At 37.2% G+C, this 23,998-nt stretch overlaps 1 protein-coding gene across 1 annotated transcript in view; it reads right to left on the bottom strand.

The window, feature by feature from the left end:
* LOC127807608 (kinesin-like protein KIN-7C, mitochondrial) overlaps positions 1-23,998 on the bottom strand; it is a gene marked incomplete in the record, with an annotated part of 112,787 nt that overhangs the window by 73,745 nt on the left and 15,044 nt on the right. Inside the window, 2 exon segments of the mRNA XM_052345609.1 lie at positions 4,435-4,502; positions 21,710-21,788. Of these exon segments, the coding sequence (XP_052201569.1) occupies positions 4,435-4,502; positions 21,710-21,788 (147 nt within the window).

Genomic DNA, 23,998 nt, shown 5'->3' with positions numbered 1-23,998 from the left:
CCTGAGGCTTCTCCTAATTTTGAGGGTAAGCATATTTTGGAATGAGATTAATGATATTTTGTCTAAAATATTTTTAAAGGGCTAAAACATTTAAAGTTGGAAAGTACTGAAAAAGAAGAGAAACATTCTGATAGCAATGAAATCACTTAAGTCTTCTCAAAATCAGATTCAATTATTATACAGTTGTTCATGGAGAAAGAAAACAAAGCTGCAGAAACTAAAGTTAAGACGTGGAGTCACAACTTAAAGAGAAGAAAGACTACCAACTTCAACTTTATTAATAATATCATGGGAAAGTTTCAGCCAAGTAGTGCTGAGTGATTTCTGCTTATGATATTACTTGTCCAGTGCCAGAAATTAAAATTGGTATTATGATCTCTCTTTTTCATCCCTATGATTATGGCCTCCATCAGGGACTCCAATGGGAGGATGTTAGAGCTGAAACTGAGGAAACATTTTATTTAGCAAGTTGAAACAGACCAGTAGGATCACAAATCGCAAGAGTTGGATCTTGAAGATTTCGAACAGAAAGCTTGAATATTCATTATGTGCAGCCCTAGTTATAGGGTTAGAAATTACAGCTATAGAAAGTTTACAATAGAAAGGATTACAACACATTTTAGGAAAGATTATGATACAATGGGATTAGGAAAGATTTCTAATCTGTTTAAGAAACTAATCTAATTAAGATAAAATCTTAAATAAAGCATTCCAAAACAGGCTGCACTGCCGCCTCTTCTTCTTTACTTCCCTTTCATGTCAACAGATCTGAATTAAATTTTAACCTAGACCATAGGTGACAAGAGTTTGTTGTACAGTTGCCTGGGCAGTAGGAAATTAATTGTGAAGTGGACACTGAAATGTACATGTATATTCAAAACAAGACTAGTCTATACCAAATGTGAAAGATATTTACACAATCATTTCCTCAATTTTCTTACCACCAACTTGTTTTTCTAGTTAACTGATTGAAACAGTATCAATTTTGTCAAAGAGATAGATGGAACAATTTCAGTGCCCTACTGCACTGTAACTCAATATGGCCAAGCAACCCCCCAGGGCCCACTTTGATGCCACCTCAAGTTCATAAAATATTAATGCATTGTGCTTTCCTATGAAATCTCCAACATCAAAAACTATTCATTTCAACTTCTACTGCTGGTACCAGTCCTATGGTTTTCACAGCTTTAATGTGCAAGATCATGTTTTAAATAGTGAAACCATAATTTACAAGGTATATATTTCTTGAGATTAAACTTGCCACTCATTTCCACCTTTGTCTCAAATTACTTGGACTTCACTTGCAAAATACAAGTTCAACTCAAACTGTTCATGAAACTCTCTATCACTATAACATAATGACGTCATCACTCTTGAGCCAGTAACAACTATATTCTACTCTAAATCCAAGGCAATTAGTGTTGTCTTCTCTGCATCACAAAGATGTGCCAGTACAAAGGTTTGATCACCAATGTAAAGTTGTAAAGTAATTGAGTATGAAGAGACAATAGTTAAATATGGGAAATGTTGGTGGAGGAAGATAAAGCTATAGCTGATGCTAAAGAATAAATCCGAGAGATATCAGATATCTCTTATTGTTATCCATATCCTCTTATCTTTTATTGTTAATAGTTTAGTTCAAATAGTTGCTAGTTATCTGTTTAAGTTTGATTATTTAATTTGCTTATGTTATAATCTAGAGTTGTATATTAGGAGATATTTTAGGAGTTAAGAGTTGAAGTTGAATTAGTAATGAGCTAGGAGACTTGTATATTTATTCTCAAGGAATAATCGGAAATCAGTGTGGTAGAATTCATCCAATCTACCTAATTTTATCAGGAAACAATTGATACATATAAACATAGCAGAAAAGACAGATATGTTGGCAATGTGTCGGTACAAACACATAAGACAAGATTGGCCTCTAGCAAGGCATCATGCCTACCCAATTATTCAGAAGGATTCATAATCCGCAAATAACCTTTCACGAGCATAGTTACTGTGTAATACAATCCTCTCGTCAATGTATCTTATGTGATCTCAAGTATGGCGATGTGTTGTTTGATAACGATCACATGAGTTTTCTTCGGTCTTCTGGATATTTTCACTTAATAGAAAGTGAATCAATAACTCCTTATTGATCTCTTTCACCATGGTCATAGATTTAAAGTGAATATCTACCGAAGGCGCCTTAGATACATCATCCTCTATCAAGGGATAGACGAGTCTCATCTTGGCTGTGCACCCATCTCCATAAGCCTCACGATATACCCAACGATCGCTCACATGCAGCCTTTGTCTAGGCCCATCGAAACGATGTCAAAGCATACCAATCTTCTTATGAGATGACCGTGACAACCTCAGGTCCAAGGATTAGTTACACCCATCTCGTATGAGAATTCCATCAACATATAACCAAAATGGATTCTCATGGCGAGTCATGTCCAGTGACACGTTCTCCAACATTGGTCACCTATTTACTTGTCTAGACATCCCTATGTCTATGGGTGTGACACCCCCATTGCTATCACATAGCACATACAAGTTTTACCGCAATTGTCAATGTCCATTCTTGACATTGCTACGACTTGGGACGTTTAATGATGTCTAGAAACTGTGATGCATCATTTCACATCTTTATAGATTAATCACAGTATACATCATATGGACTTCTATCTAGTTTCATTCGGTTATTACAATAATAACAAGAAACTAATAGAATGACTTCTTGTGAATTTGAACAACTCCTTATTCAAATAATAAACATGATTACAAGTGTCAATGTACAACATGCCCAATCTAATTGGGTCTAGAGCACCTACACTAACAGCTGGGATATACTCAAGGTAAAGCAGATCATACTTTATTTACTAAGATTGGAAGAAATGGGAAGAGAACAATTCTAATTGTCTATGTAGATGATGATATCATCACCGGAGACAATCATCAAGAAATTCAGCAACTGAAACAGCAGCTCAAACAGACATTTGAAGTAAAAGAGCTAGGGGAACTACGGTATTTCCTTGGATTGGAAGTAGCAAGAAGCAAGGATGGTATATTTGTATCGCAAAGAAAATATACTCTAAACTTGTTAAAGGAAACAAGCAAGTTAGGATGTAAACCAGCAAGCACGCCACTTGAGCCTAACTGGAAGAATAAAGAAGGAGGAGAAGAAGAAGAAGACAATCAGGTAGACAAAGGCATGTATCAGCGCCTGGTTGGCAAACTCATTTACTTATCACACACCAGACCCGACATTACATACGCTGTAAGTATTGTTAGTAAATTTATGCATCTCCCAACTAAAAGACACTTGGAAGCAACCTATCACATCCTTAGATACCTAAAAGGAACACCAGGCAAAGGGCTGCTATTCAAGAAAAATCAAGACATAGGAATAGTCGGTTATGCAGATTCTGACTGGGCAGGCGTAGTGGAAGATAGTAAATCAACATCTGGATATTGTACAAGGCTATGGGGTAATTTGGTGACTTGGAGAAGCAAGAAACAGCAGGTAGTAGCTCGCAGGAATGCTGAAGCTGAGTATCGAGCTATTGCTCAAGCAATCTGTGAAATAATATGGGTAGAAAGGCTGATGGGAGATCTTTCTATGCAAGTATCATCTCCTAAGTTACTATATAGTGATAGTAAATCACTATCAATATAGTTAATAATCATGTTCAACATGATAGAATGAAGCACGTCCGAATTGATCGACACTTCGTGAAACAAGAAATGGAAGAAGGAGAAATCAAGTTGACCTATATACCCACTGCAGATCAACATGCTGACATTCTGACTAAAGCAATGCAGAAACAAAGTTTTGAATCAATCCGAAGCAAGCTGGGAATATTTGATATATATCTCTCAGCTTGAGAGGGGGTGTTGGTGGAGGAAGATAAAGCTATGGCTAATGCTAAAGAATAAATCCGAGAGATATCAGATATCTCTTATTGTTATCCATATCCTCTTATCTCTTATTGTTAATAGTTTAGTTCAAATAGTTGTTAGTTATCTGTTTAAGTTTGATTATTTAATTTGCTTATGTTATAATCTAGAGTTGTATATTAGGAGATATTTTAGGAGTTAGAGTTGAAGTTGAATTAGTAATGAGCTAGGAGACTTGTATATTTATTCTCAAGGAATAATCGGAAATCAGTGTGGTAGAATTCATCCAATCTACCTAATTTTATCAGGAAACAATTGATACATATAAACATAGCAGAAAAGACAGATACTGCAAGTAACTCCAAGCCTAAGCTCCTAAAATCAAGATATCAAAAATTAAGAAAGCAAATATCTCAGAAAAGTTCAGAGCTAGGTCACTTTTTCTTCTTTCCTCTTTTTGGCAAGAAATATAACACAAGGAGAAAAGAAAACACATCAATAATCTGGAAACTAAATACTAATCACAAGGAAAATAGAAAAGTTTACCAAGGTGAAAATAGTGTGGCTCCGGCTGCTAAGTAAATTAAAATTATTACAACCCACATGCCTATGTGCTGCAATAACATCAAAAGTGACAAGTTAAATAACCAAGGAATAGGCACTAGACAAGCATACAGAGTACACAGCAGGGAACTGAAGCAAACCCAAACCAAACATAAATAGCACCCATGCTAATGACATATTCAAATTTAAATGCAAAGAAGTACCAAGGAAGATAATATACATATTTATTCAGAAACTTAGAAAATAGGTATAACATTGTACATCAGGCCCTAATACTTTTCAACACATGACCTTCTCATGCACATAGCACAAAAAAGGAAATAGAAGACTTACTCAGCTAATTGGCTCACCATTAAATGCAGAAAATTATGTTTTCTAATGTAGATATAGAATGTACAGTTAGCTGTTTTTTCTGTATCAATTAGCTGCCTAATTAGTTAGTTTCCTAATTGTTTATGTTTCCTTAGAAGATAGATTGATAGTTTCCTTATGAAGGTGTTTCCTTATGAAGGTGTCAAGACTCACCTTAAATATGACTGTAAATATGTGCTGTAAATATACAAGAATTTTGAGAATTCCTACATGATATCAAAGCCATCTTTCTAGGACATTTTTTTTCCGGCCTTCATTGTCATTCTCTGGCCTTCATTGCCACCATCACATACTTGTTGTTCTGCCTTCATCGCAGCCTTTCCTAATCATTCTCCCTTCTTTCCATCACAATATGTCAACAACTTCTCAGGATTCTATCTCACCTGCTATGGGTGAACTATCGACCGCACCTACGATTGTCACTGCAGCGAGAACTGGAAGTGATTGTTGTGCATTCATGTGAAGTGAGTGCAAGTGTATGTGTGTATGAGAGTGTTGTCCCGCATCGGTTGGATATAGAGAGCTCTAAGGGCATTTAAACCCTTACCACCCACTTGGGGTTGGGCCCCAAGGGGCACCCGAATTTTGCGAGCGAGCGAGCCCCCAACCCCTCACACATCACCATCCGTCCAGTCGGTCAGGTTGGGTCAGTACGAATGTCTATAAATATATATATATGGGTAAACTTTATTTCTTTTTTTATTATTATTTTTCTTTTTGGGTACCGAACAAGCTACACATTTATGCCACCGACGCTTCGAGAGCTCCAATCGTTAAGAGTTAATGGCGGCTTTCATTACTAGCATGAATGCTATGGGGGTTCAGCATCCTGGATTCGACTATAAAAGGCTGGGGGTCCTTATTGTTTTGGCATCAAGTTTCAGTCGAGTTTTCCGCGTTTGAGTTTTTGCCAAGAAGAGATGATGCCTGAGAGAGTTTCTGCTAGATCTGGCCATTCGTGGTCACTGTTCACAAGAGCCGACCGTTGTATCTTGCATCAACAGTCGCCTAAGCTTGCGTGTGATCGGAGCAGGGCGCCACTATCTTTGGGACAGTGCCTTCCAGCGGCCTCGGTCTTTGGGCTTCCCGATAGCCGTCTCCCTCACCGGTTTCTGGGTTTGTTGTTGTCGAGCTTTGTGTTGTGTTTATTGTTGTTATTGTATTCATTTGTTGCTGTCAATTTCTTGGGTCAGTCAAATATTCAATAACTGCGGTTGTTGTTGCCATAATCAAGTCATATACATACTTAGATTTCTATTGATGTTCTAACAACGATTTCCAAAATGTAAATCTTCTATACCAGCTTGATGGAACAAACTACCTGCAGTGGAGTCAAGTAGTTCGTACTTTTCTCAAAGGAAGAGGGAAGATAGGACATCCTACCGACCCCAACCAAAAAGAAAAAGATTCAGGATTCAAGACATGGGATGAAGAAGATTAAATGATTATGTCCTTTTTATGGAATTCCATAAAACCAGAGATTAGTAAAAATTTGATGTTCCTTACCACTGCAAAGGAAATACGGAAAAATCGGCAGCAAACTTACTCTAAGAAAAAAGATGTGATATTGATCTACGAGCTGCAAAATCAAGTAAGCTCTACCAAACAAGGGGGAATGTCTATCATCAAGTATTACAACCAGATGACTTGATTTTGGCTTGAAATAGACCACAACTGAGATCTAAAACTGAAATGCAACTATGACATTCAAGTGGTTCAAGAATTACTCGAAAAATGATCGAGTATTTGAATTTCTTGCAAGATTGAATTCTGAGTATGATCACATCAGAGTTCAAATCCTCGGTAAAGTTCATAAACCAACTCTTCATAAATGTTTTCCAATTATTCATGCTGAAAAGAGTCGATGAAGTGTGATGTTGGAACCTCGTATACAAGAGGCTACAAAAATGATCTCTCGTAGGCCTAAAGGAGGAGGGAATAAGGGAAACAATAATTTGAGGCCAGCCAAATCAAGAAAATAATCAAGCAAAGATGGATTGTGGTGCACCTACTACAACAAACCTCGCCACACTCATGAGAACTGTTTTAAATTACATGGTAAGGCTAAAGTTTTGGCACAGACAGGCGGATTCAAGGGCCAAGGAAACAGCCAAGCTAATGTGGCCAGCAAAGAGCAGCCACTAATCGACACTACATAGCTAGATAAGGAAAAGTCTACAGAATTCAACAAAGAAGACATAGGAAGATTGAGATGCCTTCTTTAATCTCTCGATAAATCTTCAGGTTCTTGTTCTCTTGCCAAAAGTGGCATGTGTCTTATGACTGATTCTTTTAAAGCATCACATACTAAAACGGGTAGATAGGGTTGTAGATTTTGGGACTACTTATTATATGACTTATGATATCTCTTTCTTTGATTCATACAAACCAACCCAAGGAAACCAAAAAATTACTATAGCTGATGGCTCTCCCACTGACATTGCTGGACAAGGAAGTCTTTATCTTAACCCTTCCATATCTTTTACAAATGTCCTTCATATCCCTAACCTTTCAACTAATCTTATCTTTGTCCAAAAAATTACTAAAGAACTCCATTGCAAACTAACATTCTTTGACTCTCATTGTGTGTTTCAGGATTAAGTCTCGAGAAAGATGATTAGATTTGCTAGAGAGCACGATGGGTTGTACTACCTTGAGGATCTTGACAATGGTCGAATAAAGGGAAACCAGACTCATTTTTCTCAAGTCCTTTTAGCCACATCTAATAAACAAATGATCTAGGCACATCATTTTCATCTTGGTCATTCACATTTTTCTCTCTTAAAACATATGTTTCCATTGTTGTATAAAGATCTAGTTGTGTCAGATTTTCAATGTGAAGTGTACTAATTTGCTAAACACTGTCGTATTTCCTTCTCTATCAATTCAATGAAACGCAATCAACCTTTTACTTTGATACATTCTAATATTTGGGGGCCAACAAAGATTCTTGATATTCATGAGGTTAGGTGGTTTGTCATTTTTATTGATGACTACGCTAGGGCTACTTGGTTGTTTTTAATGAAATCTAAAGTTAGTTCACTGCTTCCTCAAATTCAAAAAATGATTTTTATTCAATTTAGAGCAAAAATAAAATGGTTTTGCTCAGATAATATCGGGGATTATTTCAATCAGAATCTCTCTTCCTTTTTTGTCAAGGAAGGTATTATTCATGAATGTTCATGTGTTCAAACCCCACAACAAAATGGGAAAACCATCATCTCTTAGAAGTCACTCATGGACTTCTTTTTAAGTCCAATGCTCCAAAATTCCTATGGGGGGAAGCAGTTCTAAGTTCTAACAACTACTTATCTCACAAATCATCTTCTTTCTAAAGTCCTAACCAATCATAGTCCTATACATATTCTATCCAACCATGTTCTAGACATTGTGTCTACTAGAAATCTGTCCCCAAAAGTATTTGGTTGTGTTGCTTTCTTGCATATTCACAAAACTCACAAATCTAAATTGGACCCCAGGTAAACAAGTGCATCTTTATTGGTTATTCTTCTACCCAAAAGGGTTACAAATGTTATGATCTTTCTAGTCAACACACCTATATTTCTCTTGATGTCACATTTCATGAGCCTCAACCTCTCTATAGATCTCCTCACACCCATCTTCAGGGGGAGCAATCCAGAAACGAAGATGTGTGCTCAAGTTACATCCCCTTTCTCGAACTAAATGGAAACCTTCTTGACAAACCATCATCATCTAAACCCTTTCCCAATGTTTATCATTCTAGAAACAATTGAACAAGTTGTAGATATGGCAGATATCACTGCTACAAAAGACATCGCAAGAATTGACACTAACAACATTGAAGTTGCCAATGACACTGCGATGGTCCTTGAACCTGCCAACGACATTGAACCACATGACAATGACACTGTAAATGTTCTTAAACCTGCCAATGACAATGGCAATGTCTATGAATAGGTGCAAATCCATAACCCTTTAAAGACACTAGAGGAGTATTCAAGAAAAGTACAACTCTCACAGTCGCTCAAGCAAGTCCACGAATCAACTCCAAGCCTAGGTAATGCAAACACTTTGAACTTGTTCAATTCCAAAACTGAGAGCACTATTGTTTGTGATGCTAACTCAAATTGTGATCTCTATCTTCCTATTGCTTGGAGAAAAGGAACATGAAAGTGTACCCAACATCCTATAGCCCATTTCATCTCCTCTCATAGACTATTTGAAAGAAAACGCCAACACTTGGTGGTTCATGTAGGGTTTTAGCCGGTTTTCAAAACTTTTTTGAAAACAACATAAAAAATGGCAGCAAAAGAAAACAAGATCACCTTGCAAGACCCAATATCTAACAACCATATGCAACAAAACCATCCATAGGGAGTTAGAGATTATACCTCATTGGATGATTCTGTTGGTGGTGAGTATGCTGAAGGATGCACCTGAGGCAACTCCTAGTCACACCGTAAGCTCTGAAACAACTTCATGGACAGCCTTCGAACCTGTTTCTCAGATGACTAGTCCACCCCTGCTTTCACGAGAGACCGAGTCAGTCCACGCTCCAAGGAATGGTAGAACCCAACAAGAAGCTTATGTGCTAGCTAAGCATCTCTATAGGTGATGAATGCTATAATTTGGGTTTAGAAGAAAACAAACACAACAGTCTCACTGTTGGATTTGATTGCTAAAACAACAACTAATAAAGGGAGCAAAAAGGGAGCAAGAGGAAGGGTTTCTGGAGAATTGAAGGAAGAGAGGAAGTCACTGTCAAGAAAGAATGGCAATAGCAAAAGACAACCAAAAGTCACAAGCCTCTTTTTCTCTTCCATTTAAATACCAAAACCCTAACCCTCATATCAGCCCAAATCAGACAAAAATGACTAGGAGAGAGAGGAGAAAAAGGAGAGGGGGAGAGAGGCATGCCATCTGCATGTCGTCCTTCCCCTTCATCATCCTCCAACACGCAGCATCTTTTTTCGTTACAAAAAACGACAAGAGAACATTCCCGAACTTAACCCTCGTTGTAAGAAACGGTCGATAGTTTTCGGGCAAACAGTCAACCAACTCACACTAAATCAGCAAGGACTGATCGACCGATTCGGGATCGGTCAACCGATTCAGAACCGATTGACTAGTTCGAGATAACTAATCATGGACCGATCAACCGCCTCCAAGGCCAATCAACCACCTTTATTCCCTCATCTCAACCATCAAATTCGCTTTGGCTCAGTGACCCACATACCTAAAAATCAAAAGCATTTAATGGTTGGATTTTTGTGGATCTAGGTTTTAATGTAAAATATAAGTTACTGAAAAACTTACGAAAAGGGCCATCAGCGTCGTCTTCGTCTTCATCTTCATCTTCATCTTTGTCTGCAACATTAGTTCAGCCTTTGTCTCCGTCTTCATCTTCTTCTTCGTCTTTGTCTCTAGTGGGTAAGCCTGGAGGTGAGGGATGGTGGTGGTTTCAAAATGGCGAGAGAGAAAGAGAGAGAGAGGGGGGGGGGGGGACGAAGAAAAGACGACGTAGGGAGGAAAGGAAGGCCGAAGGCGGACAACAAAAGCTGACGACCACGGTTAATGGTTCCGACAACAACAGTGAGATGAGGGCTAGGGTTTAATTCAAAATCAGACAGAAGGGAATCACTCTCACCTATCGGGTGGGGTGGGTGACTCTGACTCAGGTGTCGTGAATCTTGTCGGGCTATCAGGTGGGGGGTGAGGGTTATGAAAGCACGTGCTGCTCGGTTCGGTTAATTCGGTCTAACCAAACCTATGCTCACCCCTAATTATGGCAAGTGACTTGTCCTCCTTTATCATCAGTCTCTCATACTATTCAAAGGTAGTAGCCCATGTGTCAATCCGTAATCGATTAATCCTATTCCCCTTCTGAAAAATTTAAGGACCGTGAATCACTTTAAGAAATCCTAAATTCAAGAGTCTTTGTCACATATTTTTAACAACTTGAGAATAAGACCTTTATTAGGAAATCTAGGAACTCATTCATATACTAATTGGACATGAATGAAGATATGATCATAAAATATGAAAATATATTTTATTACATTTGTAAGATATACATCATTAGTCCCAATTTACATATGTCAAACGTCATCTAAATCTAGTATTAGAGCACTAACTCTAATAGTATCCTCTCGGCACAAAAGCTTGCTCTCCACCTTGAACTCAATTGAACTACCCAAAGCAGCATGCTTTAACGAACAGGAACTAGACATATGCCATGAAGGAGGAAATGAGAGCTTTGGAGAAGAATGAAACATGGGAGATGGTGGTGAAAGTAAAGCAAGATCGCTACGAGGCAAACAGCGTAGTTCAAAAATTTTGAACCTTACTCCGATCCCGGCGATTGGATCAATGTCGAAATCAAATCATTCACATACAAATAAAATAAATCTAACCTTTAGATTATCGAGTCGTTCGCAGATTCGAGCCGTCTAAGCGTCCGGCCTCTAACTCATGATACGCGGCACGCGTCCGTTGGCAAGGAGAGCGGAATAGGAGTGTTAGCTCCTTCTCCTTTTTGCGACTTGTGTATGAATGGAAAAAGAACGTCCTCGTTTCGTATTTATGCAAAAAGAAACGGTGAAGAGTGAACGGCAATTCGATTTTCAACTCTTGAAAATCTACACCAAAAGCTCCCTTAATTTGGGCAACCCATAAAGGGGTATTTATAAGGAGCTCTAGGGTTTCTTAAACCCTAATGGATATGGGCCAGCCCATTTAATTTAGTCAAATTAGAAACTTATAATTAAATGAGTTTATTCTAGTCTAACTAGAAATATAATTAAATGGCCCAAATCCTTTTATAGGTTTAAATAAAATATTTTGGCTCAAATCTAATTCAAGCCTGAATATAATTTTTAATATTTGGTCCAAATATAATATTTAATTTAATATTTAGTCCAAATCCAATTTAGTTCAAATATTAACTTAAGCCCAAATATATTTTATTTCCTATTTGTCACTCCAACAAATAGAAAATTATTAAATTAGAAACTCCTTCCTAATTTAATCAATTGTTATTTTAGGAAACTTTTTCCATTATGACGACTCCTCGTCATATCGACGTCATTACGTCTATTTGTTCTTTTTCCGTGAGAACCTACGACGGCACAACTTCTTGTCGAAGTGTCCCACTTAACCATACGTCCACTCTCCTGGTTTAAGCCAAGGACCGTGCCTATTGCGTATGACTCATTAGGCTTCCGAATATGTTGGCAATATGTCGATACGAACACATAAGACAAGATTGGCCTCTAGGAAGGCATCATGCCTACCCAATTATTCAAAAGGATTCATAATCCGCAAATAACTTTTCACGAGCATGGTTACCGTGTAATACGATCATCTCGTCAATGTATCCTATGTGATCTCAAGTTGGCAATGTGTTGCTTGATTATGATCACATAAGTTTTTCTTCGGTCATTCGGATATCTTCACTTAATACAAAGTGAGCCAATAACTCTTTATTGATCTCTTTCACTATAGCCATGGATTTAAAGTGAATATCCACCGAATGCGCCTTAGATACATCATCCTCTATCAAGGGATAGATGAGTCCCATCTTGGCTATGCACCCATCTCCATAAGCCTCACGATATACCCAACAATCGCCCACATGCATCCTTTGTCTAGACCCATCGAAACGATGTCAAAGCATATCGGTCTTCTTATGAGATGACCGTGACAACCTCAGGTCCAAGGATTAGTTACACCCATCTCGTATGAAAATTCCATCAACATATAACCAAAATGGTTTCTCATGACGAATCATGTCCAGTGACATGTTCTCCAACATTGGTCACCTATGTACTTGTCTAGGCATCCTCATGCCAATGGATGTGAGACCCCTATTGCTATCACATAGCACATACAAGTCTTACCGCAATTGTCAATATTCATTCTTGACATTACTACGACTTGGGACATTTAATAATGTCATGAAACTGTGATGCATCATCTCACATCTTTAAAGATTAATCATAGTATACATCATATGGACTTCTATCTAGTTTTATTCGGTTATTACAATAATAACAAGAAACTAATAAAATGACTTCTTGTGAATTTGAACAACTCCTTATTCAAATAATAAACATAATTACAATTGTCAATATACAACATGCCCAATCTAATTAGGTCTAGAGCACCTATACTAACAGGTGGTACATCCCAAGGAAAAGAAAACAGTTGGCTGCAAATGGGTCCACACTGTTAAATTTAAGGCAAATGGAACTATTAAACGATACAAAGCAAGGCTAGTTGCAAAAGGCTACACACTGTGAAAGAGACAGAGGCAAATCAATTGTAGCCTCTACTGTTTTATAATGTTAGTTATTTTATATATTGTATTTTGTGATTGGCCAGTTGTATCATTAGTCCGTGTTTTTAGTTATAGAGGATTGGGAGTTATTTACGCTATGTAGAAGAGGTGGTCAAGGCTATATATTAGCTAGCCTTTCTATTGTATTTTCTGATATTGAGATTCATTCAGTCATCTCAATTGAATTCAACGAGTTCTTCTCTTCTTATTCTCTTTTCTTTCTTCTGCGAAGTTTCTGTTTCATGGTATCAGAGCCATCGCAACTCACGTCATGGCCTCTCATGATTTGAACTCGTCTTCTTCCTCCTTATTCTCTACCGCTTTGTCGAATTTTGCTTCTATTGCAAAAGCCTCCAGTTTCATTTCTACGAAACTTGATTCAAGCAATTACCTATATTGGAAGACGCAAATCCTAGCCACAATTAGGGCTTTCGATCTGTTGTCGTTCATAAACAAAACAAATCTCCTACCAAAATACATTCAATCGGAAGGTAGCGAGCCAATTGTCAATCCTAATTTTCTAAATTGGATGCGGTCAGATCAGCTTCTACTAGTGTGGCTGTTTTCGACAATAGACAAGAAGGTAATTGGTCAGGTTATACATTGTGAATCTGTGGCAGAGGTATGGACCACTCTTAACAATTTATTTTCTCATCAAATAGTTGTTCGTTCTTTTCAGTTGAAACAGCAACTTAGGTCCATTAAGAGAGGTGATATGACGATTTTACGAATCAAAACTATTAATCATGCATTAGCAGCAATTGGAGAACCATTAAATGATCAGGATCTGTTGATGACTATTTTGCATGGATTAGATGAGGACTATGACACTGTTGTTGGCTTAATTACATATCAAATGGATGAAATTGATCTTGAAAAAGTTTAGTATCTTTTGATGATACATGAACAAAGGTTAGCTACAAAGAATATGTCTAATACAGTGCATAAATTTGATTTTGTTGCTGCTATGAATGTTAACTATGCTCCACAACTAGCTAAAAATAGCATTGTGAACACTGGTAGAGGAGGCTTTCCTAGTAAAGGTGGCTTTAATTCTTGAGGAAATGGTTTTAAAGGAGGTAGGGGCAGAGGCCGATCTTATGGTAGGAGAACTTACTGGCAATTGTGTGGAAAACCTAGACATCTAGCTGATAGATGTTATCATAGATTTGACAGCAGCTTTCAACGACCTTCTTTTGGTAGAGGTGGCAGTGAATCCAATTCTCAGGCTTTTGTGGCTTCTCATGAGGCTAATGGAGCTTTCTTAACAGACTTAGGGTTTGCACCTGGGACTCATCATGGTTTATCCTCTCAGCCTTTGGATGAACAATCTCAACCTTCTTCATCATCATCCTATCAACTTGGTGATACCTCCTGGTGTATAGACTCTGATGCTACAAGCCATATCACATCTAGCCTTCACAACCTTTCTCTTCATACTCCCTATGGTGGCAGTGACAAAGTGTCAGTAGGAAATGGTAAGGCTCTTCCTATTGTTAACGTTGGACTCAGTAAAATCCTTACTCAAACTAATCCTCCCTCTGTTCTTTTCTTACCTCAAGTTCTTCATGTTCCTTGCATGAAAAGGAATTTAATGAGTGTTTCACAGCTTACCAATGATCATGATGTCATTGTTGAATTTCACTCTAATCTTTGCTTGATTAAGGACAAGGTCTCGGGCAAGGTGCTACTTCAAGGAACTCTTAAAAATAGCCTATATCAGCTAGATCCAGCATTCGTTCATGCTGCACCATCAGTTGTTCTTAACTCTTCTGTTGTTGTCTCTTCATCAAAGCCTTCAAGGCCTCCTATGTCATCTGCATTCTGTTTAGAAAATTGTAATAATAATAGTCAGGGAAATTGTAATAAACCTAGCATGCGAGCAGCTTGTACTGATAGGATTTGTCAATAGAGGCATGCTAGGTTGGGGCATCCTTCTTTCTCTATATTGAAACAAGTTCTCAATAAAATCAGCATTCCTTGCTCTTCTACTGATTTGTCATTTTGTGATTCATGCAAGTTGGGTAAATTGCATCAGTTACCTTTTACACAATGTCCAATTACAGCAAAACAACCCTTGGAGTTAGTCCATTTAGATCTGTGGGGTCCTACTCCTATGTTGTCTATTGAGGGTTATAGGTACTATATTGTCTTTGTTGATGCCTATACTCGTTATACATGGTTGTATCCAATGAAACTCAAATCTAAAGCCTTATCTATTTTCAAAACCTTTCATAATTTTGTTGAATTGCAATATCAGTTTAAACACAAAGCTCTTCAAATTGATAACAATGGAGAGTTAAGGCCTTTTTACCCTATCTTCATACCTATGGTATTCAACCTTGTTTTTCTTGTCCCTACACACACTAACAAAATGGTGTGATAGAAAGGAAACATAAACACATTGTTGAAATGGGCCTTACCCTTTTAGCACATGCTAATGTGCCTTTAAAATTCTAGGTTGAAACAGTTGTTTATACTATCAATTTGCTTCCAGTCTCACCACTTCGATTTCTTACTCCCTTTGAGAAACTATACCACAAACAGTCAAGGTACATGCAGTTACAACCTTTCGATTGTGCCTGTTTTCCTTACCTTAATCTTACAACAAGCACAAGTTTAACTTTCATTCCTCCAAGTGTGTGTTCCTTGGTTACAGCCATGTTCAAGCTAGGTACAAATGCTTACATCCTTCGGGTAGAGTCTATATTACTAGGCATGTTCTCTTTAACCCTGAGGAGTTTCCATTTTCTCAATTATTTTCTTCACAATGTCATGCTCCTCCGTCTGTATCCAACATAGGCTTGCCCACTACTGTTTTGCATTCATGTTCTTCTTTTTCTTCCAATCATTCACCTCCAGTAGCACCATAACCTGATTCACCTGACTCTTTAATTTCTAATCATGTCACCAAAGTTGATCCTGCTATTCCTGAGCAGTTTTCATCTCCTTTTGTTACTCCTATTGCTCCTTGGCCTAAAAAGGCCCCAACACTTCCTACACATCCTATGCTTACTCGCGCAAAAGCCAAACAACTTTCCCTCACTTCACCTTATGCCTTGGTGAGCTCTCTAGAGCCCAATTTTGTTCAAGAAGCTCTCTTAGACCCCAATTGGACTAAAGCCATGGACGAGGAATATTCCACCATACTACGGAATAAGACTTGGGAACTTATTCCATTTTCCTCGAACATGAATCTGATAGGCTACAAGTGGGTTTTTCGTGTAAAGTATAATTCTGATGGTTCTCTTCTAAAGCACAAGGCTCGCCTTGTTACTAAGGGATTTCTCCAAACACCTGGTATAGATTTTGCTAAAACCTTCAATCCAATTGTCAAGGCACCAACCATTAGAGTGTTGTTTTCTTTGGCTGTTACATATGATTGGGATATTCAACAAATTGATGTGAATAACGCATTTTTAAATGGGAATCTTAATAAGGCAATGTTCATGCCGCAGCCTGAAAGCTTTCTTGATCAATCACGTCCTTCATATGTTTGTTGATTAAAGAAATCACTCTATGGCCTTAAACAGGCTCCGAGAGCATGGTATACTAAACTCAAAACAGCCTGACAAAATTGGAGATTTAAAAGAGCAGTGTCAAATGCCTTTCTTTTTTTTAAAAGAACCTCTAAGTTTGTCTTGTTTGCGCTTGTCTATGTTGATGATATCTTAATAACTGGGTCGAACTCTACTGCTTTGCATGACTATATTGGTGATCTAGATAAACACTTGGTTCTGTGAACTATTTTCTAGAGTTTGAAGCTTATCGAGACTCTACAGGTCTTTACCTAACACAGTCAAAATATACCCTAGATTTACTCAAAAAGGCTACTGTGTATGACTGTAAGCTTTGTGTTATTCCTCTAAGTTTTGTCACCTCATTAACTGATGAAGGAGATCTCTTTTCCAATCCCTCTCTCTATGGAACCATTGTTGGTTCTCTTCAATACCTCACATATACCAGACCAGATGTTGCATTTGTGGTGAACAAGTTAAGCCAATTTTTAAGTTGTCTTAAGGATCAACATTGGCAGGCTTGTAAGTGGTTACTTTGCTATCTTAAAGGGACAGTTGGCTTAGGTCTGGTTTTTACTCCCCCATCAGTTGATTTGCCTCTGAGTGTCTATGCTAATGCTAACCATACTGGTTGCAAGGTCACAAGAAGGTCTACTAGTGGTTGTTGTGCTTTCCTTGGGAATAATCTTCTTGTCTGGGGCTCTAAGAAGCAAACTATTGTTGCAAGATCTATTGGGGAGGCAAAGTATCGAGTTGTTGCACAAGAAGTGATAGAAATATTGTGGTTAAAATCTCTCTTTCATGAGCTTGGATTTTCGTGTTCTAATACTCCTATCCTTTGGTGTGATAATTTGGCAACAAAATCTATAGCTAAAAACCTAGTCTTTCATTCAAGAACCAAGCACATAGAAATTGATGTGCATTTTTGTTCGAGAAAAGGTTGAGTGTGGTGCCGTGGAGATTCGTCATGTCCCTATAATGTACCAAGTTGTAGATATTTATACTAAAAGCCTCCCTAAGGATAGATTTCTATTCTTGTGTGATAAGCTTGGTCTTAAAGTAGCTTCTACGTATCAACAGTTAACAGCTACAGTAGCAGCACTGAAAAATGCTTCATGGAGGTCTAGATTGAAGGGGCATGTGGAAGAGACTGAGGCAGATCAATTGTAGCCTCTACTGTTTTATAATGTTTGTTATTTTATCTGTTGTATTTTGTGATTGGTCGGTTGTATCATTAGTCCATGTTTTCAGTTGTAGAGGATTGAGAGTTATTTACACTATGTAGAAGAGGAGGTCATGGCTATATATAAGCTAGCCTTTCTATTGTATTTTCTGATATTGAGATTCATTTAGTCATCTCAATTGAATTCGACGAGTTCTTCTCTTCTTATTCTCTTTTCTTTCTTCTACAAAGTTTATGTTTCACACACAAACCTATAGGGTGGATTACCAAGAGATTTTTGCACCGGTGACAAAAATGAACACAGTGAGAATCCTATTATCTCTAACAATTCATTTTGGCTAAAAAATCCAACAATATGATGTAAAAAATACATTCCTTCATGGAGACGTAGAAGAAAAGGTGTGCATGGAGCCACCACCAGGCTTTAATGGCAAATATGGTCCTGACAAAGTTTGCAGACTGAAGAAAGCCTTGTGTGGACTAAAATAATCTCCGCGAGCTTGGTTTGGGAGATTCACTAAGGCTATGATGCAGTTTGGGCATAAGCAAAGTCACGATGACCATACTTTATTTGTGAAACGCTAAGGTAAGCAAAAAATTACAATCCTATTGGTATATGTAGATGATATTATAGCTACTAGAAGTGACGAGGAAGAAAAACTGAGGCTGAAAACACAATTGGCTCAAGAATTTGAAATGAAAGAGCTGGGGAAACTAAAATATTTCCTCGGAATTGAAGTAGCATATTCTAAACAAGGGATATTTATATGCCAACAAAAGTATATTCTTAACCTGCTCAAAGAAACAAGAACCCTTGGATGCAAACCAGTGAGTACACCTATTGATCCGAACCATAGAATGAACCAAGAAAGCAAGGAGGGAATAGTCATTGATAAATGGCGTTACCAAAGCCGAGATGTAACACTCGAGATTTTTAGACTGAAATATGATGTAATACTCGGGATTTTTAGTTTCTTCTACTTGAGAAAATATGTCCTTTCAAGGGATTATAGAAGCCTTGAGACAAAGGTTTAATTTTTGAGCCAGTGGCAAAATAGTAAATATTGAAATTCGGGTAAAAGTGTAATTTACCTAAAATCTTGGGGTATTAGCGTAATTTATCCTTTCTTCAGGGGCTAAAATGCAATTAAAAAATGGCCCAAGGACCAAGTTGCAAGGGCCTAAGGGCAAATTATCCGAAAAGTTTGGGCCAAGGTATAGTTCTTGAAACCTTAAAATATTTCATCAAAATATCTCAAACTAAGTAGTTAAGGTAACCAAATATAGCTAATCAGTTAAAGGTGTAATGATAGGAAATGTAGAAAATCAATTAACCATGTGGGAGTAATGATGAGAAATGTAAAAAAATGAATTAAATCATGTGAGATGTAATGATGGAAATGTTGAAAATCTAATTAAGCATGTGAGAATCAAAATATCAAGGACACATGGCATTATTTGAATGGAAGCACATGGATAAGTCTTCTCCAAAGTTCCAAACCTTTACTTAACCTCCAAGTTTGGGACACATGTCACCATTTGGGTGGTAACACATGGAAGTAATGATGAATCCCAAATAATTAAGGTGACACATGGCATGCTATGATTTGATGGATAATTCTATAAATAGGCTTGAAATCTAACTTCCCAAGCCATCTCAAAATTGTATGAGCCAAATCCAAGTTACTTTGAGAGCAATTTCAAAGAGAAATAAGATCTTGAGTGTGAGGAGGAAGTTCTGTAAAAAGAAAGAAAGAAAGTCGGTGAAAAACGAGGGAGAAAATGAAGGAGAGGCAAAGGCTTGACGAAAAGCGGACAGCTGCAAAGATTGGCTGCAACAGTCCACAAATCAGATAGAGAAGTCTTATTTCTTTCCATAGTCATATAGAGGATTGAAATAGGAGTCCATAGGTTCAAACAAAAGTCGTTTTTGGAGTTAAAATGAGAGAGATACGACAAAAATACAAAAGCATGTCGAATCTGCCTCCAACGCGTGCAAATACGGGCCACCTCTTCTTGGGGCGCGTGGCAGCCCCTTTTTCCCTTAGATTTCACATATCAACCACTTATTTAATTACCTACAATCTCATGTAAGAGTAGTTGAGGTTTAGTTTACGAAAATACATATCTTGTTTGCAGAAAAACAAACCCGGTAAGGTGTGAAGCCTTAAACATTCGAATCTTATCCAACCAAGTTGAGGTAAGTACATTATGAAATATTTATGATGTTTAAGCATGCCCATGAATTATGTTATGTGGTCCCTTATGATATGTTATGTTCGCGCAAGTTTCGGGACCGGAGCTCGGTAGCGCTACGCACGAGGGTTCGTGCCCCCGTAGTTGGTGGAACCTCTCGTGTCTCCATATGATATGTTATGTTATGTCATGACTTGCTTAAATACATATGATGGTTCTCTTGTACTTACTGAGACTCGCATGAATCTCATCCCATATTTTTCTCCCCCAGGTGATTATGAATGAGGAGATCGAAACGTGGACGTGAAGTGTGGTGGCTATTTGAAGATAATTTTTAATAATCAAAATCTTGTTTTACTCTTCTTGTATTAGAAAGATTTTCAGTATAACCCTCTTATGGCATATGTACACTATTGCTACATTGTATGTCCTTAAAGCTTATATAAGTTTATGAAAAGGCCGAGTCTCAATATAAGGCTGGATTTCAAGTTTCTTGTCTGCGCTAAACCTTGAATTTCATATGAATATTATTATTATTAAGCATGTTTTTAAGTTACGGGTGTCACACTAGTAGGAAGATTGATTTATCTCTCACACACTAAACCTAACATTGCTTATGTTGTGGGAGTAGTTAGTCAATTCATGCATGATCCTAAGGAGGAACATCTACAAGTAGTTCAGAGAATTCTCATATACTTAAAAGCTACTCCAGGAAAAGGAATTTTGTTCAAAAAGAGAAGAAACTTGACAGTGGAGGCATACACTGATGCTGACTATGCAGGATCTCTCACAGACAGAAGGTCAACTACAAGCTACTGCAGTTTCATAGGAGAAAATTTGGTTACTTGAAGAAGCAAAAAGCAAAATGTGGTAGCCAGATTAAGTGCAGAAGTAGAATTTCGTGCTATGGCTCTAGATGTTTGTGAGCTTTTGTGGATCAAAATAATTCTAAAGGATTTGATGATTGAAAGTGGATCAATGAACCTATATTGTGATAACAAATCAGCTATCAGTATAGCACACAATCAAGTACAACATGATCGAATGAAGCATGTAGAAGTGGACAGACATTTCATTAAAGAGAAAATTGACAGTGGACTCATTACTATCCCTCACATGACATCAAAAAATCAATTGGCTAATATTCTAACCAAAGGGTTATCCACTTCTAGGTTTGAAGAGATTACTGGCAAGTTGGGAATAGAAGATATCCATTCACCAACTTGAGGGGGAGTGTTGGAATAAAGGAAATAGAAGACTTACTCAGCTAATTGGCTCACCATTGAATGCAGAAAATTATGTTTCCTAATGTAAATATAGAATGTACAGTTAGCTGTTTTTTTTATATCAATTAGTTGACTAATTAGTTAGTTTCCTAATTGTTTATGTTTCCTCAATAGCTAGTTTCCTTAGAAGATAGATTGAAACTAGATTGATAGTTTCAATATAAAGGTGTTTCCATATAAATGTGTTTCCTTATGAAGGTGTCAAGACTCACCTTAAATATGACTATAAATATGTGCCGTAAATATACAAGAATTCTAAGAATTCCTACACTAACAAATGAAACAACATGCCCAGTAAACAACAAATGGCTGCTAAACATAACAAAACCTTAACATTTCATAAATTATTGAATGTTAAAGCAGTACCATGCAACTTATTTACCTTCACCAGATGCTATCAGAGAAAGTGCATGAGCAAGAGATAGGACGACTTCCTCTTTAATTCCCTCTACATAAGTGCCCTGCCAAGTACCAACATCACATTTCACGTATTAAAATAAAAAACATCATCTTTAATTCCCTTTACGTAAGTGCCCTGCCAAGTACCAACATCACATTTCACATATTAAAAAAAAAACAAAAAAACAGATAAATAGAATTGTAATTCCAGGTTTCCTTTTTGTCAAGAATGAAGAGAAAAGGTATTCAATCTTATTTCCCTTGAAGGGATAACTAAATTTATGTACAAGGCCGCCTATCAAACTAGGAAGTTTCCAAATCAGAACAAGAAAGTTTCCAAATTCAGAATTTGAAACCTATACAATCGAGGATACAACTAATTTAGAATGAAATCACAGCCACCTATCTTCTAGAAGATATACAATACACATTTAAAAAGAAAAACAATCAAGTGATATGTTCTTGCCCGAGAATAAGGACAAGATCAACTGCTCATCATTGACACTCTACCTCAATATTGTGAGTGGATGTCATGCATTCCAATCTTGCTTATCAACCTTTAACATACAACTGCAAGCAATCCCTTAGTCAACACATCTGCCAATTGGTCACTTGAGGATATATATGGGGTACCAATTAGGCCATTGTCTAATTTCTCTTTAATGAAATGTCTATCCACTTCAACATACTTTGTTCGGTCATGTTGAACAAGGTTGTGCGCAATGCTTATTGCTGATTTATTATTATAGTAAAGCCTCATAGGAGCTGTCCACTTGACATTGTTACGACTTGGGACATTTAATGATGTCTATAAACTATGATACATCATCTCACATCTTTATAAATTAATTACAGTATACATCATATGGATTTCTATCTAGTTTCATTCGATCATTACAATAATAACAAAAAAACTAATAGAATGACTTCTTGTGAAATTGAATAACTCCTTATTCAATAATAAATATGATTGCAATTGTCAGTGTACAACATGCCCAATCTAATTGGGTCTAGAGCACCTACACTAACAGGAAAGATATCTTGATTGAAGGTAAAGTTAAATGAAAGATCTTGGACAGGCAAAGACCACATTTTTGCTGCTACAAAAAAATGAAACTGAAACCTACCTTCCCACAGAAATACAGAGGTCATATAGGATGGATAAAAGCAATGTCCTACAGGAAGTTGTGTTTAGAAGCAGGAGAAAAATAAAAGATATTCTTTCATTAAATTGAAGCACATTAGCTTAAAGAAATGGAACACCCTTTGTCCATAAACTGTCTCTAAAAGACCATATCCTGGACAAATATGAAGGTCATATGAAACAAAGTGACCATTGTTGTGGTATATAAGTGAGGTATTCGGGCAATTCTTGTATATACCATACCAAGCTAATCTCGTGTTTCATGAAAGAAACAAAAACATTGAGATTGATTGCCATTTTGTTAGAGAAAATGGGCTTCCTAGTGATATTGCCTAGCATATGTGGGTTCTAATGATCATAATTGACTTATTTACTAAATCAATTAGAGGTCTTTATGTGACTTATATTTTGTACCAAATTGGGCGTGTTTAATATATATACCTCAGCTTAAGAGGGGAATGTTAAGGCATATAAGTGAGGGTATTGTGGTAATTTACATACATAGCATGCCACTTGTATACATATGTGTGTGCATTACTCATCAGTAATACAATACAATATTCTCTAACTTTTACAATAACAAAATAAAACCTAATGTAAATATAATTTCTAAAATCAAATAGGAAACATGTCAAAATATCCCTATCAAAGACCTTAGCCCTTCACTTTGCTAACTCTCGAGATCAAAATGTTAATCCTAGGTCAAAATTACCTCTTCCTATGACAATCCACCACGGCAACAATGTCTAGGTAAAAATTCTGTCCAAACTTCATCTCAAAGTCCACCATTAACCAATGCCTTGTACTTTGATAAATCAACTTTATAAAGCATTAACTTTCGTTAGCAAAACCCTAGTGATATGAATCCCCTCATTTAGCTTGCTTGGCAATCAACAAGGATAAAGTTTCTTTGACTCAATAAACTTCTTGTACTTTTATAACTACCAGAACCATAAAATCCTTCTAAACCCCAAGATGTAGGCATAGCAACCTCCCTAAAATGAAAGGTCAACTAATTGATGATCTGCCATGTCCACTACAACCTCTAGACATGTGGAATAGATGCCTAGCAATTGTCACATCAAAGATCTCTTAAGCCAAGGCTTCCCCCAATGTTACGATGTGCCC

Source organism: Diospyros lotus, chromosome 8 (assembly GCF_014633365.1).
Source record: "Diospyros lotus cultivar Yz01 chromosome 8, ASM1463336v1, whole genome shotgun sequence".
NCBI lineage: Eukaryota > Viridiplantae > Streptophyta > Magnoliopsida > Ericales > Ebenaceae > Diospyros > Diospyros lotus.
Note: the sequence above shows the minus strand (reverse complement) of the source record. Positions and strands in the feature narration are given on the sequence as shown.